Source organism: Odocoileus virginianus, chromosome 20 (genome assembly GCF_023699985.2).
Source record: "Odocoileus virginianus isolate 20LAN1187 ecotype Illinois chromosome 20, Ovbor_1.2, whole genome shotgun sequence".
In the NCBI taxonomy this organism is placed as follows: Eukaryota; Metazoa; Chordata; class Mammalia; order Artiodactyla; family Cervidae; genus Odocoileus; species Odocoileus virginianus.
In genome coordinates, this window is record NC_069693.1 from 14452760 (window position 1) to 14471136 (window position 18377).

The 18377-nt window shown below is 37.4% G+C and overlaps 1 protein-coding gene across 1 annotated transcript in view; it reads right to left on the minus strand.

The window, feature by feature from the left end:
- Positions 1-1521: 1521 nt before the first annotated feature.
- LOC110123646 (zinc finger protein 260) overlaps positions 1522-18377 on the minus strand; it is a 41741-nt gene continuing 24885 nt past the window's right edge. The window contains exons 1-2 of the mRNA XM_070451791.1: positions 14192-14664; positions 1522-4499 (exon numbers count right to left, since the gene is read on the minus strand). Of these exons, the coding sequence (XP_070307892.1) occupies positions 2761-3996 (1236 nt within the window). The 5' untranslated portion in view covers positions 3997-4499; positions 14192-14664 and the 3' untranslated portion in view covers positions 1522-2760. Of the gene's footprint in view, positions 4500-14191 lie in introns of the transcript that reaches the window.

Below are 18377 nucleotides of genomic sequence, written 5' to 3' on the forward strand. Positions count from 1 at the left end.
AGGCTAACAATATGAAAGTTTACAAAGAAGCAAATCTAGGAACAGGTAAGGTTTATACTCATCAGACAAACATGAATTTTAGTATAATACCACCTATTGTATAGCTGGAGGAAACTTGTTTTGAAAATAACCGATAGCATCTACTAAAATTTTTAAATAGCACATATCCTTTGATCTGGCAGTCTCTTGCCTATAATCTGTCCCCTGGAAATAAAAATACCTAAAATGTAAGGGCCACTTGTAAGGGTGTTTACTTGTGTTGTCTGTCATGGTAAATAACTATAACAAGCTGAATCAGCAGGGAGGATGGGTGAATAAATAAATACACAGTACACACCATCACAGAATACCATGCAGCATCTGCTTATCTTACTCTACCTGACCATTATAATCATTCTTGTTGCTGAGCCGTGGCACTGGCCAACTATATGCACTAAATGGTAATCCGAGTTTGGTCTGGATTAGAGTTCCTAGTTGCTCTGTGACTTCAAAGATGTACCAGCACAAGGGCATAATACTTAAGGAATATCAGAGAATGTTTAATGAAAAATGGAAGAAAAGAGGATAATTTAGATTCATGTAGATACACATATATGTTACTTGGATACATTACCTCACAAAGTCAACCTATGGCATTTATAATCTTAAAACCAAATATCAAAAATGCCAGTAACAAGCAGTGCAGTGCTATAGTTATATTAGCATAGTATTTTTCTGAGTTTAAGACAAATCGATATATTTGAATGGAGCCTAAGATTTAAATGTTACATACAATCACTATTCAAAAGAAGCATTAACTGTTTCTATATATCAAGTTATTGTGGTAAAGAATAGAAAATCCTCAAGATTTGCTTTTAATAACAGAATTCTCTTTAGGTCTGAGATCTCCCTTTTCAGTTCCATTTTCCACAAGGAAACAAACTAGAAGTGGGGTGGGGGAGTTGACTGTGTCTGGCAAATCAGAGAAAATAACTAGTCTGAGTTAAAAACTGAAGCTGAAATGCAACAGTTGTTTTACTTGGTGTCATACCAAAAAAAAAAAAAAAAGACTAACATGTTTTCTTCATTTTTAAAATGTCTGATTTCTAATACCAGAACTGGTTATGTGGCCTATTAAAATTTCTGATAAATGTTTCTGAAAAACTAATTATTTCTAACAAGTCTGTGCATGTATTATAAAGTAATATGATCCTTAAATTAATGTGCTTCAATCACCTGTTGCAAAATCATGCTCTCAGAGACCACAGAGATTAGTGATACATTTGACAGTAAATTTAAATAAATGGATGTTAAGTTACCATTAAAATTTTAAATTTTATTTCATGTTTTATAGTAAAGATATGATTTCAGAAATATTTTTTTGCAAAGTATCTGCATCTAATTGGAAATGTAAGTCCATTATGACATGTATTCCATGTAGTCTCTCTACTCCTATCCCTATTTTTTTTAATTTTCAGAAGCTTTAAAGAAACAGCATAAACAATAAACTCATATATTATTACAATCCAGAATCAACTAATGTTTTCTCATATTTACTTGGAATCTTTATTTTTTTAATAAGATAGATATTTAGATACAAAACTGAAGTATTGTTCATCCACCATGATTGGCCCCATTTCCCTTCTACTCCCTTCCTTTCTAGAGACAACCATTTTTAGGAATTGAGTGTGTATCCTTCCAATCCATTCTTCATAGTTTTACATAAAAATGTTTACCCATAACCAATGCTTTAATACTAGTGTTGGTTAGTGTTGATTTAATTCAAACACAGGTATAGTTATAATATATTCAACACTTCATTTTCACTCTACATGACTTTCAGATCTTTCTGTTAATACATATAGATTTAATTTGTTATACTTAACTGCTAGAGAGTATTCTACAGGGTGACTACATCACATTTTATCAACCATCTCCAAAGTGACAGACATTTGTTTCCAATTTTTTGCTATATTAATATAACTCATGCTGCAATGAACATTAAAGAAACAGGACTCCCTGGGTACATGTATCAGTTTCTTCACTATATGTATATATACTCAAGAATGGGTATTCTGGAATGTGTTTTCAAAATTCTTTCCTACTCCAAAGTTTGAAAAAAAATTCCCCTACAAAACTCTTATATTATTAAGTTTTGCTCTTTGAGTTCTAGTCTTCAATACTTTTGAACTTTTTAATAAATACTTTATAATGTATGACAACAGCAAAGTTCTAGTATTTTTCCACATGAAGAATCAATTACCCTGAGACCATTTTTTGAATTATCCAGATTTTTCTACCAATTTGAGATTACCACCTCTATGAACTGCCAATTTCCCTTACAAACATGCATATATTTCTGGATATAATATCCTGGCACAATCTTTGTTTTCAAGAGCAAGTAATTTTGATGGTTATACATGTAGTAAAACATGTAACAAAATAATGACAATTTTGTCTTTGTTTCACATCTTTACACCTTGCATATCTTTGTCTGAATATATCAGGTAGGCCTTCTAGAACCATGTTGATTAGTGTCCATGACTGGATCCTTAATGAGAATGCTCCCAAAAGTCCAGCATGAATATGTTTGTTGTGGGGGTATTGGGGGTATAGGTTTTCATGATAGTATGATAGTTATTTCTCAGTGTATTACATTTTGAGTTGTTCCTGTAGGTTTTTCCATATTCATGTCACTTTACTGTAAAATGAATTTTCTGATATATTGTTTAGTATGACTTCTATTGAAGGTTTTCCTAAACTCAAGACATTCATAGAGCTTTAATGAGTATGAATTCTCTGGTGTCTAATATGATGTGACTTCTGGCTAAAAGCTTTCCCACATTCATTACACTGATAAGGTTTTTCTCCAGTATGGATTCTCATATGCAGAGCAAGAGTTGAGAACTGAGAGAAGGCTTTCCCACATTCATTGCAACCATAGGGCTTCTCACCTGTATGGCTTCTCATATGCACAGTAAGAGATGAGCTTTGACAGAAGGCTTTCCCACATATTTTACATTCATAAGGCTTATCACCTGTATGAATTCTCACATGTACAATAAGTGATGTGATTCGAGAGAAGGCTTTTCCACATTTATTACATTCATAGGGTTTCTCTCCTGTATGAATATTGTGATGTTTAATGAGGTACTGCTTCTGCCTAAAGATTGTTCCACATTCATTACACTTATAGGGTTTCTCTCCAATATGAATTTTCTCATGCTCAGTGAGGTTTGATTTGCCACTGAAGGCTTTTCCACATTCCTTACATATATAAGGTTTCTCTCCTGTGTGACTTCTCTGGTGTCTGATGAGGCTTGACTTCTGAATGAAAGCTTTCCCACACCCTTTACATTCATAAGGTTTCTCTCCAGTATGAATTCTTTGATGGATAATGAGGTTTTCTTTCTGGCTAAAGGCTTTTCCACACTCATTACATTTAAAGGGTTTCTTTCCACTATGGATATTCTGATGTTTGACGAGGTATTGCTTCTGGCTGAAGGCTCTTCCACATTGGTTACATTCAAAGGGTTTCTCTCCTGTATGAATTTTCTCATGCTCAGAGAGATATGATTTGCCACTGAAGGCTTTGCCACATTCTTTACATGCATAGGGTTTGTTTCCAATATGATTTCTCTGGTGTTTAATAAGGCTTGACATCTGAATAGAAGCTTTCCCACATTCATAAGGTTTCTCTCCAGTATGATGTTTTTGATGAGTAAGCAAGTTTCCTTTCTGGCTAAAGGCTTTTCCACATTTATTACATTGATATTTCTTTCCTGTATGACTTCTCAAATGTAGAGTAAGGGATGAGACTCGAGAGAACACTTTACCACATTCAGTACATTCATGTGATTTCTCTGCAGTATGCATTTTCTTATGCTCTGTGAGGTTTTGCTTCAGGCTAAATGTTTTTCCACACTCATTACATTCATAAAGTTTCTCTCCAGTATGAATTTGATCATGCTGAAGGAGATCTGATTCAGGCCGAAGGCTTTCCAGCATTCTTATCATGCACAGGTATTTTCTCCAACAAGAATTCCTTAGTATCTCTTGACATGTGACATAGGTGAAAGCTTTCCCACATTCAACATATGCAGATGGTTTCTCTCCAATAATAATTCTCTTCTAACAAAGTTGAATTTATGATGGAAGACTTTTCACACTGGTTATCCTGAGGTCAGATGATTATAAATTGGGATGAAATGTAGCATCCTCATTATATTCTTAATGGTTCTTTCTTAGATAGCTTCTCTCACTTAAGTGTAAGTTATGTCCAAATTTTTAAACTGAGTTCCATACATAGAGTAGTGGTCTTAAAGAATCAATGTCTGTGCTCAGAGGAAATACTTTTCTGAGTTTTTTTTTTTAGCTGTATTTTATGAAGTTGTCTGAGTTTTTCTTTAATTGTATTTTCTGAGTTTTTCTTAGCTGTATTTTCACAAAGAAGGATGCAACTTAACTCAAAGGTCTTTCCTGTGGTATCTTTATTTATTTATACATTTCCCAGGCCTTTTCTGAAAGGGAGTACAAAAAAAAGATCATTGAAAAGAGTAACTAACTGTAAAATATTTAATGCCTGGCATCTAGTGAACGTCTGATAAGGTAGCTATCATCATCATCATCATCATTATCACACTTGTGAACTTCTCTACTATTTTTAATAAAATTTCAGAAATGTACAATTTAGGGCTTCTCTTGCGGTCCAGTTGCTAAAAGTCCACCTGCCAACGCAGGGGACATAGTTCGATGCCTGGTCCCACATGCCATGGAGCAACTAAGCCCACAAGCCACAACTACTGAGCCTGCATGCTGCTACTCCTGAAGCCCGAGTGCCTAGAGTCCATGCTCCGCAGCAGGAGAGGCCACTGCAGTAAAAGGCCTGCTCCTTGCAATGAAGAGTGTCCCCCACTCACTGCAGCTAGAGAAAGTCCCAGTGCAGCAGCAAAGACCCAGCACAGCCAAAAGAATAAAAAACAGTGCCATTTAAAAACAGACTTTTAATTTCAAACCTAACCTAACAGTATAAAAGAAAGCTCAAGTACAAATGACACCCATGGGTACATTAGCTTAAACTGGTTCTAAATGAAACAATGTATACTTTATAAATCAGTAAAATAAGGGAAAACATAAAGAACAGGTGACAGGATGAAAGACAAACATAACACTGTAAAGTGTACGATGAAGGGATAAAAAATGAATAGGAGTATTATTAAAGGGATGTGTGGTTAAATAAGATGTTTATTTCTACATCTTCCTGAAGCTCCATTAAAATGACAATAAGGGGATGAAGGGCATTATTCATAAAAATTGAAAGGCTGAGGAAACAACAATGGATGAAAGTATTAGGAAATGTTGAAAGGAAAGCGAATAAAGGACTAAACCACAAAACTGAGAGGCTTAAATAAAATGCTAGTAGATGAGGATGCCACTTAGATGAAAGGTAATTTGTGACACAGCTGTTGACAAAAAGGCTCTATAACTTTATGGACAGATTGAGTAAGAACTGAAAGTGGCTTATAAAATTATTACATAAGGAGAAGCTGATGCACCCAACTCTCCTAACTGGAAGGAAATTGGAATTTATTATCCAGAAAAGTGTAACTGAGAAACTCCAAATTTAGTTTTGACAGAGAAAGTAGATGAGAATGCCATACTGAAAGAGGGTGATAAGTAAAGATTTATATATAGTATAGAATCCCAACTTCTTTCTACTGCTAGACTACAGGAATGCTGGTAGTTGCCAGGTGTCAGATATGGAAGGGTTCTTGTCTGAAAAAAATGAGAAAATCATGAGAACCCTGATACTGACATTTGGAGTCATAGAAAAGAAAGATATATATCCAACTGAATGTGTACAGTGAAGCCACCATTTTAACAGACCTACTCATGGACACTGATTATAATCATCACAGAAAATATGAAAAATGAATGCAGGAAATTTTCTGAGCCCCATCTTTCTTATTAGGGTGTTGATAATGATTAAAATTGACTGTATTTAAAATAGGTAAAACAGCTATATGAAATGCGAGAATAAACACCAATAGACACAGTCAGATGAGTTTAAGGTGGCTGTCTACATGAAGCAAGAACAGTGGGTAAGGAAGAATGGAGTAAGCACAGCTATAATCCTATCTGACTTCTAAAAGCTCCAATTTGTTATACCTACAGAAATTTCCTTGAAGACTTAGGCCTTTTAACTTGAATCAATCTAGAAATGTGTAATAACTATAGACAGTGCTTTTTTACCTACTTACAACTGAGTTTCACATGGGCTAAACAGCAAAGTACATATACATTTAATGGGAAAGGGAAAAAAAAGAAAACATGGCAGAAAATAGCCATCTTTGCTTCCAAATCTGATTTTTATTTCCATTTTGATTACTGATACTGTCATTTCTGGATACTGAAACTGTCACTGCCATCAAATTTCAGTTTTCATTTATTTTTCTTCTTTCATTATGCCTGATATTCTGGCACCCAAGCTCTTTTTTGTCAAGAACTCTTTTCTTGCCCTCTCTAAATCCTTTCTTTTGTAGCTGTTTTCCACCCACTCTCTCGAAACCTTTGACATTATCCTGATTTATCCATCTCAAAATTTTATCCTCATTTTCATATAAATAATTTTAAGAACTGACTAGTAATATGCTGCCACTCTTATCAATGCTGTAATTTCTATAGTTAGAAAAAAACCTGAACACTCACTGCATACCATAAGCAAAAATTCACTCAAAATGAATCACAGACCACAGCATGAGCATTAAAACTATTAATAAATATAAAAGAAAAAATGGTAGACTTCATCAAAACTAAAAACTAATTAATGCCCTTCAAAAAACACAGTTAAGAAAACAAAAACAAAAGTCATAGACTGGGAGGAACTAATAAAGGGCTTCTCTCCAAAATATATAGAACCGCTAAAACTCAATAATAAAAAGATAAAAACAATTTAGTTTTTAAAATGGGAGAAAGACTAGAATAGACATTTCACAAAATAAAATGTATCAATGGCTAGAGAATCCCATGGACAGAGGAGTCTGGCTGGCTGCACTCCATAGGGTCACACAGAGTGGGACATGACTGAAGCAACTCAACATGCGCCGTCGAATTTACAATGAAGTGAATTTACATTTCAATGTAGTGAAAAATACAAACCCAAGAGAGTATATATTAATACTTAAGATCCAAGTTACTCTGTATCTGAGATGAGAGATACAAGGATTAGAGAGATTGGGCTAGAAGTAAGAGACAGTTCAATAAAAATGAAGTTTAAGATTGAACAGTGGATAAGATTTTGATAAATGGATCACTGCACAATCAAAGGCAAAGATGCCAAGAATTTCATACACATGACAGGGGCGATAAGAACAGTACAACTGTTACTATTTAAAGCTGGAATAATAATCACAACATGATGAAGGGAAGAGGGAGACTGAAAATATATACATTGTAAAATGTATAAAATATACATCACTCCTAGTGAGAGTAAATAGGTATTATCTAAAATCAAGGATGAAGACTAAGAAAATTATGAATATAAAATCAAACACAAGAAAGAAAAAAAATAAACTTCTCAAATGCTCAGGAAGATATATATCACAACAAAGATCCTACAGCAAAAAAAAAAAAAAAAAAATCCTACAGCAAAAGATAAAAGACGAGGCAGAATTTAAAACAGTAGGGAATGCCCTAGCAGTCCAGTGGTTAGGACTCTGTGCTTTCACTACTAAGGGCACGGGTTCAATTCCTTGTTAGGGAACCAAGATCCCACAAGCCATGACCAAAAAAGAATTTAAAACAGTACAGAAAATTAGAATCAATACCAACCATACTGTTCCTGTAAAAAAATGCAAACAGAATAATAATAACTATTAAAAAATCTATGATAGGCTCATGTAGAAAATTCTCAGCCCTCAAGCCAGACCTCCTGAATCTTAAAAAAGCTGTGGGTGGGGCCCAGTAGTCTGTATTTAACAAGCCCTTCAGGTGATTTTTTTTTTTAAAGATTTATTATATGCTTATTTATTTTATTCTTTGGCTGAGCTGAGTCTTGATTGCTTTGCCCAGGCTTTCTCTGGTTGGGGTGAGTGGGGGCTACCTTTCTAGTTGCAGTGCGTGAGCTTCTCATTGTGGTGGTTTCTCTTGTTGCAGAGCACATGCTCTAGGCTTACAGGCTCAGTAGTTGTGGCTCACAGGCTTAGTTGCTCTGTGGCATGTGGGATCTTCCCAGAGCAGGGATCAAACCCAAGTCCCCAGCATTGGCAGGCAGATTCTTAAGCACTGGACCACCAGGGAAGCCTTCTCCAGGTGATTTTGATGCATGCTAAAGTTTAACAACTGATATAGCAAATCCCCCCTAAACTATATATAAGATATGCTTCTAAAATAATATATCAGAACTGCTGAAAATAATGACTAAAAATAAAATAAAGATAATCATGAATATATAAACTATAGAAATCCAAGATACAAAAACATTAGCAACTGAGAAGTCTACCTCTCTCAACCTAGGAGATCAAATCCATGAAATATGAGAATATATATGAAATGGGAACATGAAATAAAAATATGTACTAATTTATAATATAGAACTAGTTTATTCTGTATCTTGAAAATAGTGAAACATCTTTTAAAATGCTCAGAGAACATTCTCAAAATAAGTCCACATAGTAGGCCTATAAAACTTCAAATATTCCACAAAGTAGAAAAGGACAGATAAAACAGCCTAAAAAAAAGTCATAAATTAAACAAATTAAAAATTTTCACTTGTAAATTTCAAAATCTACTGGCTTGAACAAACTATTTGATCAAAGAGGAAATTAAAATATATTACATAATATTTAGAATATTATTCAGAACACAATGTATATCAGAACCCACTTGAAAAAATGCTTGGAGAGTTTTAGCATAAATGGTTACATCATTTTTAAAAGAAATAATAATAATAAATATTCAAACTAAGGAATTACAATAAGGAAAAGTAAACAAAAGAAAAACAAAAATTAGAAAAGATAGGAAGAGAAATTGATTATTACAAACAAAACTACAAGTAATAATAGATTCATGAGTAAGAATAAAAGCAAAATTAAAAAATAAAAAAATGATTATTTGAAAATAAGAATTATAGAGACTATTTTGTTCAATTCTATGCAATTAAATTTTTAAACCTAGCAAATATAACCTCTGAAAACTTAGACCAGAAAAGAAAATTTAAACAGAAAAATAAACAGAAAAAAATAGAGGCAATCATTCTCTCATTTTATCACTCCAAAGTCCAAGGTATGTGTGGTTTAAGGTGAGAATTTTACTAAACTTTTAACAAAGTACAATAATACTATTTGTTTAAAATTTTCCAATTTTCAAATTCATTAAATTTGCAAAAGTATGATGTACAATAGATTAGAACTAAGTTCTGTATAACTGGTAAGTCAAAAGAAAACACAGAAATTACATTCTCTTGATAATTAAAGCCCCCCCCTTATATTTTTACAGGGATTATATCAACATCCTTCACAGATACTTAACCAGAACTGAATTTTTTATACTGTAAAATGACAGTCCTGAACTGAACTAGGCAACATTATCTGAATACCAGGCAAACTGGTCCTTTCAATAGCATTTATGTTGTGCTTTAAAAAGTGTTTTTAAATATAAATCAAAGTGCTCTAATGCCAAGCGTCCTAACTTTGTGCTATATATAATACCTGAGCTGAGTAGTTGCCACAGAGATCCTATGGATTACCAAGGCAAAAAACTTTCTTTCTGGCCCTTTACAAAAAAATTTATTGACCCTCTTCTACCCTAGAGTGGTGATTCCTCTCTCCCCTACCAGGCTGGAACCAGGATACATTGTTAATCCAGCTTTAACCACAACTAAATGATAAAGAGAAAACCTGGAAGAAGTCTGGATCTTAAAGTACAACAAAGACCAAAGGTACTATGCAGATTTTGACTACCCATCACATAACTGATGTAAGCCAATAAATCAATTCTTACATTCCTTAAACTAGCACATTTGGGCATTTATTAGTAGGCTTCCCTGGTGGCTCAGAGGTTAAAGCATCTGCCTGCAATGTGGGAGACCTGGGTTTGATCCCTGGGTCAGGAAGATCCCCTGGAAAAGGAAATGGCAACCCACTCCAGTGTTCTTGCCTGGAAAATCCCATGGACAGAGGAGCCTGGTGGGCTACAGTCCATGGGGTCGCAAAGAGTCGGATGATTGAGCAACTTCACTTCACTATAGTCCCTTAGCTTTAAATTCCCAAATGTGCTGGTTTACCACTTAGCTTTACTATAGGGGCTTCCCTGATAGCTCAGTTCATAAAGAATCTGCCTGCATTGTGGGAGACCTGGGTTCGATCCCTGGGTTGGGAAGATCCCCTGGAGAAGGGAAAGGCTACCCACTCCAGTATTCTGGCCTGGAGAATTCCACGGACTGTATAAGTCCATGGGATCACAAAGAGCTGGACATGACTGAGTGACTTTCATTTAGCTTTACCATGATTGATGAACACTTTTTAGTCCTGTTTCATTGCCTTACATATCATGTATCTGCAGATACCAATTCAATTCAGGCATTGAAAGTATTTTCAGACCGTAAGAAAATTAATGGACAAGAAAATGACTTTACAAAATCAGATAGTAGGGCAGAGTTTGCCAACCTCTGCTCTTAACAGGTCACCATTTAAAAAGAATACACTGGGTTTCTCTGGTGGCTCAATGACAAAGAATCCGCCTGCCAATGCAGAAGACACAGGTTCAATCCCTGGTCCGGGAAGATTCCACATGCCGCAAAGCAACTAAGCCCATGTGCCACAGCTACTGAGCCACGTGTCCCAACTACTGAAGCCCACGTGCCTAGAACCTCTGCTCCACAACAAGGGAAGCTACTGCAATGAGAAGCCCTCACAACACAACGAAGAGTAGCCCCCACTCACCGTAACTAGAGAAAAGCCCACATAGCAATGAAGACCCAGTACAACCAAAAACAAATAAATAAAATTAAAAAAAAATACACTGAGTTTGCCTGACATTTGAATATTTCGATATATGTTAACACTCTTCTCTACACAGCAACCACAGTAATCTTGTCACAGGCAAATCATGTCATGCTCTCCCTGATAAGTCTCCTCATATAATCATAAAAATATTTAGAAGCATACAATGTTTATTGTGCTGCTTCCGAGGAGCAGAAATAGAGAACTGAGAGCCAGGAATAGGAGATATACCTATTTTTTTAATGTCTACCAAGTATATGTATTAGATTTTAAAAATAACAGTACAATACAGCACTCATTTCCAGGCCGCATTATTGTTAAAAAGCAGGAGGTAGAGACGATATCTGGAGATACACTATGTATAGTATACAGTATAGATATACTCTATAGTATAGTATACAGATATATATACAGATAGTATACAGATATAGTATGTAGATATACTTGTATATCTGTGTATATAGTATATAGATATATACTTGTATATCTGTATACTATAGATATACAAAATATGATATCTGAAAATAAGACAATAAAAAAACAAGGATAAAAGGGCAAAATTCAACTTTGAGGTACATTACAATAGAAGGAGGGAGAAATATGATAGTAAAATTTTAAAGAAAATAATCTACATTTGTAGATTTGAAAGATTACAGATTTCTAATCTTTGGCAAGAAGGACTGAATGCTGAAGGAAAGGAGTGTAGGCATATAGGGAGAAGTGAAAAAATGGAGAATGTTAGTGAGAGGAAGAAGCATGAAATTTAGACTGTAAAAGTTATAAAATTGAGGCTGCAAATGATATAGAGAGGCTGGCATCCAGAATCAAGGTTAAAGAGAGAACTAGTCCTCCAGAATCTGAGAAAAGAAAAGCATCAAACCAGGAAGAGAATTTAGAAACGTTACCTAGATATCTAAAGGATGCCTAGCAATTTTCACTCCAAAAGACAAGAGACAATAAGAAAATTTCAAAAAATTTCAGATGTTGCAAACTCACTGAGCCACTGTAATGACCCTTTATTCCATTCATACCTGCTGGGTTCTCTCTTACCCAGAGAATACCTCCTTTACATTTCTTCCTCTATCATCAATTGCTCTTCTTGTTTGAACTGGTTACTTTAAAATTTGAAATACTGACGTAGGACTTGGATGAAGGTTAAAGCAGCATCTCAGAATTCAGGTTGAGCCCTTAGGACCCTCAGCGGAGTTAAAGGATAAGGAACGTGAAGCTCCTGGGGATGCACAAAGAAGCTGACTTGTGAAAAAAGAACAAAGGAATGATGACCCTTTGACTTAGAAGCCAGAGCACACACATACACATACATGTGAGCACATGGAAAAAGAGTATTTGTAATTTGCATCTCAGGTCAAACTCATTATGTCATTTAAAGGCTCCACACATTTCAAAAAATGGGAAACAAGCAACACACAGGAGGGAAGAGGTAAGTATGACATTCTGGACATAAAGAGTTTGAAGTTCCTATACAACCTCCAGATGGAGTTGTCCATTAGACAGTTGGATATATGCCTGAGAAGCTCAGGACAAGCCTCAAATAGCAATGGTCATTCATTAGTCCTGTGTCACAGCTGAAGCTATAGTGGAATTTTGTTGCTCCTAAGAGTTCTTAGAAGTGAAAAAGATCAAAGTCAGAAACTCAGGAACACTGATATTTGAGGGACAAACAAACATCACTCACTAATGGAGATTTTTGGGGGGTGAGGGGACCTTGTTCCTTGGTTTTCACTGGAATTGTAAAAATGAGAGAAGTATTATGGAAGCCAAGGAAATATTCAAGAATGAGTCAGCGATAACACCTGAAAAGGAACGGAGTGAACAGAGAAATCTAACTACTCCATCCCAGTTAAAAATGGAAATACACAAAACAGGCAAGCAAAAATGTGATTTTTTATTCCTGCCCTAGCTGCTACATCCCCTCACAACCATTTTTATTTTCTCTGTAAACTTTAAAAGTTTCTTCATACTACAAATATACACTTCTACCCCCACTTACTTAAAAAAAAAAATAGTATGTTATACCAAACATACACTTTACTTTCTTCATATAACAAAACACATCACACTTTTAAAATCTATCTAATATATCTATGGTATATATTTCCACTTGCTCAAGTTGTTTTTGGGTCTTTCATTAACATTTAAAAATACCTTCATAAAGCTTTTATACTTTTACTGTTTATCCCTAGGTGTTTTATCTGATTTGTTGCTATTGTAAAGCAAGTAGTCTTCGTAACTATTACTGATTATTTTCTCTATGTAGCAAAAATATTATTTCCATATATGAACTTTTGTACGGTGGTACTTTCTCATTTTATTGAAAAATATGTTGTGTGATTAAAATACTTGAAGAAATTCTTTTTACAGATAAAAGAAAAATTTGTTTCACTACATTTACAAAGGTCACTTGGTTTGGGGAAAACCTGGTAAAATTAGGAGTCAAATTGCCATGCTCACTGACAAATCAGGGAGTCTTAATTTGGTTTTCTGACTTGTGCGCCCAAGATAGGACAACTTGCTTCCCAATTCTGCGCTATCAGCACCAGTGGAAACGAACTCTTAAAGTTGTTCCTTAGCCCAGGACTTCTCAAAGCAACCTCACCGTAAGTCCTCCAAAGAATTAAGAAAAGTCAATACCTCTGGGGAGTCTAAACATCCAATAACAAGTTTCCCGGAAATCTTTTCTCTTTAAAAAAAAAAAAAATAAAGCTGATGTTGTTTTCTACTCCACAATGGGTCTGCTTTTATACAAAAATCACTTATCTCTCAACTGCTTAGCCTTTTCCCTTTCTCATCTTTCACAGAAACGGATGTTGCAGAGAAATGCCCTTTTATCATTATTTTAGAAACTACAAAAGTGAGGTTTAAATGGTACTATCCCAGTAAGTTCCCAACGCCACCCATTCTCACGAAGTTGGAACCACACAGGTTGCAACTCTGCAACCCTCTCACTCTCCCTCACACCCTAGGTCACCCACCGACGAACCCGCCCGTTTCCTTCTGTACCCCTGCCCCCATCCACAGAAGCTTTGAACACCGCTGCACGTCACAGAAGGCGATTCCTCTCCTTCAGTTTCCCCAGCCCGGTCGTAGGCTCCGCGAAATCTCCCCTACAACCTACCCGACCGGACTCTAAGCCCAGAAACCTAGGTCCAGCAACCCAGATCTGCGCTTCGCAGAACCAAAACCAAACTCACCAGCAGACAAAGACGACGATGGCGAGCCAGACAGCCTGCGCCTGCGCACTGCCGGCTGGCTAGCATTCCCATAGGTCTCCTGGGCTCCACAGAGCCCGGGCTCAGAACCGGGCGGAATCGGTCGATATTGGTCGGGCGTCCGCTTTTCTGATCGTGGACTACATTTCCCAGAAGTTTCGGTGGTTCGAGTCAGCTTTCGCGCTTTCTCAACTCCACCCGAGCTTGTGGGACTGTCTCCCTGATTGGGGGAGGAGTGTACGTAGCCCGAGACTCAGGACTTAGGTAATACTGTACCTGTGCCAGCTACCTCTGGGAGAAGGCAGTGGTAATAAGCTCAGTTCAAGCTCACCCCTAGTTGGGGGTGACTCCAACTAGGAACCGCGGTGCAAGGCAGCGCCAGAAAATTCCAGGGCACGGTCTGAGGCTAGGGTGGGGGAGAAGCGGTGAGGGAGGGAGTGACTGTGGGGATCTCTGGCTAGGCTCCAGCCCGAGGCCATCTTGTCCCTCGCGAATGCGGTGTTGAACTACCTTTCCCAGAGGTCGCCGCGTTCTCAGGCCGGCGGGTCTGCCCGGAGCGGTACGGCAGCCGGTGTTAGTGTCTGAGCTGTTCCTGACGACTGACGCCTTGCAAGGGAGATTGGAGGTGAAACATCCAGAGGTCTGGGCGGGGATGGAGACTGAGTATTCTCTGTTCAGGCTGAACGGGCGAGGTTGGAAAGGGAAGTGTCGGTTATTATGTATGACAGTATGTCCTTGTGATGGGTGTGTTATTATGACAGTGTGTGGTACCGTGTGTTTAGCTTTATGCGGGTGAGTCTGCGAGGTATGATTGTTAATGTGCGATCGTGTGTAATGCTCTGTGCTAGTGTGGGTTGTCCTGTGACTCTGTGCCCCTGTGGTGGGTGTGTGGATTGTTTCTGTGTGACCGTATATATTCCTGTTGGTGTGCATGCATCGGGAGCTTTGTTACTGTGCTTCTGTGACTGCGCCCTGGTGGGGACTGTGGTTCTGCTGCCCTGTGTGCGGAAGGGAGGGGGACTCTGTGACTGAGACTGTTACACCTTTGTGTCTTCTGATTGGTGAATCTGGAGAGACTGAGTCGGTGACCGTGTGTCACATATAGTCATATATGAGACACAGGATAACTCTGCCGTTTGACAGTTAAGACCCTGAATCTTCTGTATGGCATTGTAGTTGAGATGGAAGCTTGAGATCTCCTCTGAGATCCCAGGGGCAAGTGAGCTAGATATCCTTGTCATCTGGACCTCAGGAAAGGTTTGTTATCTCCTTGTCTCATCTGTATCTATTAACCAGGCTTAATGAGTCTGTCCCTTGTAGTTTATAGCCAGTGAACACACCAAGTACTTTAACATTTTTTTTTTTAATTTATTTATTGGCTGTGCTGCATCTTCCTTGTTGCTTGGGCTTTTCTCTAGTTGCAGGGAGCGGGGGTTACTGTCCAGTTGCAGAGCAGTTTTCTCACTGCGGTGGCTTCTTTTGTTGCGGAGCACCGGGCTCTAGGGCCCGCTGGCTTCAGTAGTTACGACCGGAAGGCTCCGTGGTTAGTTCCAGGGCTCTAGAGCACAGGCTCGGTAGTTGTTGGGCACAGGCTTAGTTACTTGGAGTTATGCGAGAATCTTCTCAGATCAGGGAGTGAACCCCTGTCTCCTGCATTGGCAGGCAGATTCTTTTACCATTGGGCCACCAGGGAAGTCCCACATCAAGTACTTTTGATTAAAGCAGAAGCATTTATTAGTTGTGACAGTAAGAAGACAGGGAGCCAGGTCTCAAAGCACTGTCTGTGCAAAGCTGGATGGGGAAGTTTTAAACTTCCGCGTGCATAATACTAAAAGGGCAGGCATGGTAAAAAGACAAAAGCTGCTCTAGGTTGCAAAAAACTGCAAGCAAAGTGTTTTGGTTGTTTGTGTGCACTGTAACCTTTTTGAAACATCTAGTGTTTGGAACTTTCTGTAATTTAACAATTTCTGCAAAACAATCATACTTTGGTTTAACCCCATCCTTTCCCTACTGCTGCCTAGCTAATATATCCTTCAACAAGAGAGATCTCCAAGGAGGAGAATATAATGGTTATGACATCTATAAGTTATATATAAGATGATTTGGTATTTTCCCTTTATTTCTAAAATGCTTTATTTTTTCGGGAGTTTTTTTTTTCCTTTCTTGGCAGACTTCTAACAGAGACCCATGAAGTAAACTAAAGCCTATTATTTTTCTTTGCATTTCCTAATTTTTAAAATTAATATGTATGCTGAGTATTTTGGTTTTACATATGTACACATTTGCAATCATGTAGATACATATACACATGTATATACATGCATCTTAAATATTTTCACTTAAGTGATGTTGTAACTTTCCACATAATTGAAAATTATTTGAGAATATTTTTAATATTACACAGTGTTGTTTTGTCATGTGTGATTAATGTAATAGTCATTGTCTCCTTTATTGCTATAAAAATTCTGATTTTGTTTGAAGGGGCACTGTGCCAAACAACAAATACGAAAAAAAAAACCAACCACTTTACAGATGTAAACAAAAGCTGTCAGATTGGATTTCTTAGACAGTTCTTTAAAGGGGGGAACATGGGGAAGGCTCAGTAGACATGCATTCTTTTAGCCTTCTTCCTTTTCTCCTTCCTGCCTGGGAAGTGGATATAGTGCTGTTCACGGAGCAGCCATCATATAACCATGCATGCACTAGGAAAGGAAGGGTAAGAGAATTAAGTATTATACTAAATGAAAGTAGAGGATTTTAAATAGTGTATATTGTATGAAAGTTATTTGGTAAACAAAACAATATTTACCTATAGGTGCATGAAATATATAGTAGCATTTCAATTCTCTTCATGGTAATGTTGACTGAAAAACACACAATGTGATAGCCGTGAGTTTCAGTTCTATCTGAGTACTTACTGAGCACTATAGCCTGGGAGACAGCCTTTCAGGTAGCTCTGAGAAATTACTCTGAAGATGTGAAGGTATACATGCGATTAAAGACACATGTTGGTAGACGATTATTGCCAGTTGTGAGGAATAGATATCTTGGTTAATGATTTTAGTGCTTTCCTAAGTATGGGAAGATGCAAAAATCCAAGTTCATTAAAAAATTCTCCTGAAATAGTTCTAAATAAAGGCTCATTTTCACAGAGCACAGAATGACTGATCCTGAATTTCTGTTCAGTTCAGCTCAGTTCAGTTGCTCAGTCGTGTCTGACTCTTTGTGACCCCATGGACCGCAGCACGCCAGGCCTCCTGGTCCATCACCAACTCCTGAAGTTTACCCAAACTCATGTTCATTGAGTCGGTGATGCCATCCTACCATCTCATCCTCTGTCATCCTCTTCTCCTCCTGCCTTCAGTTTTTCCCAGGATCAGGGTCTTTTCCAATGAGTCAGCTCTTTGCATCAGGTGGCCCAAGAATTGGGGTTTCAGCTTCAACATCTGTCCTTCCAATGAACACTCAGGACTGATCTCCTTTAGAATGGACTGGTTGGATCTCCTTGCAGTCCAAGGGACTCTCAAGAGTCTTCTCCAAAACCACAGTTCAAAAGCATCAATTTTTCGGTGTTCAACTTTCTTTATAGTCCAACTCTAACATACATACATGACTACTGGAAAAACCATAGCCTTGACTAGATGGACCTTCATTGGCAATGTAATGTCTCTGCTTTTTAATATGCTGTCTAGGTTGGTCATAACTTTCCTTCCAAGGAGTAAGGGTCTTTTAATTTCATGGCTGCAGTCACCATCTGCAGTGATTTTGGAACCCCCAAAACTAAAGTCAGCCACTGTTTCCCCATCTATTTGCCATGAAGTGATGGGACTGGATGCCATGATCTTAGTTTTCTGAATGTTGAGCTTAAGCCAACTTTTTCACTCTCCTCTTTCACTTTCATCAAGAGGCTCTCTAGTTGTTCTTCACTTTCTACCATAAGGGTGGTGTCATCTGCATATCTGAAGTTACTGATATTTCTCCCAGCAAGCTTGATTCCAGCTTGTGCTTCATCCAGCCCAGCATTTCTCATGATGTACTCTGCATATGAGATAAATAAGCAGGGTGACAATATACAGCCTGATGTACTCCTTTTCCTATTTGGAACCAGTCTGTTTTTCCCATGTCCAGTTCTAAGTGTTGCTTCCTGACTTGCATACAGATTTCTCAA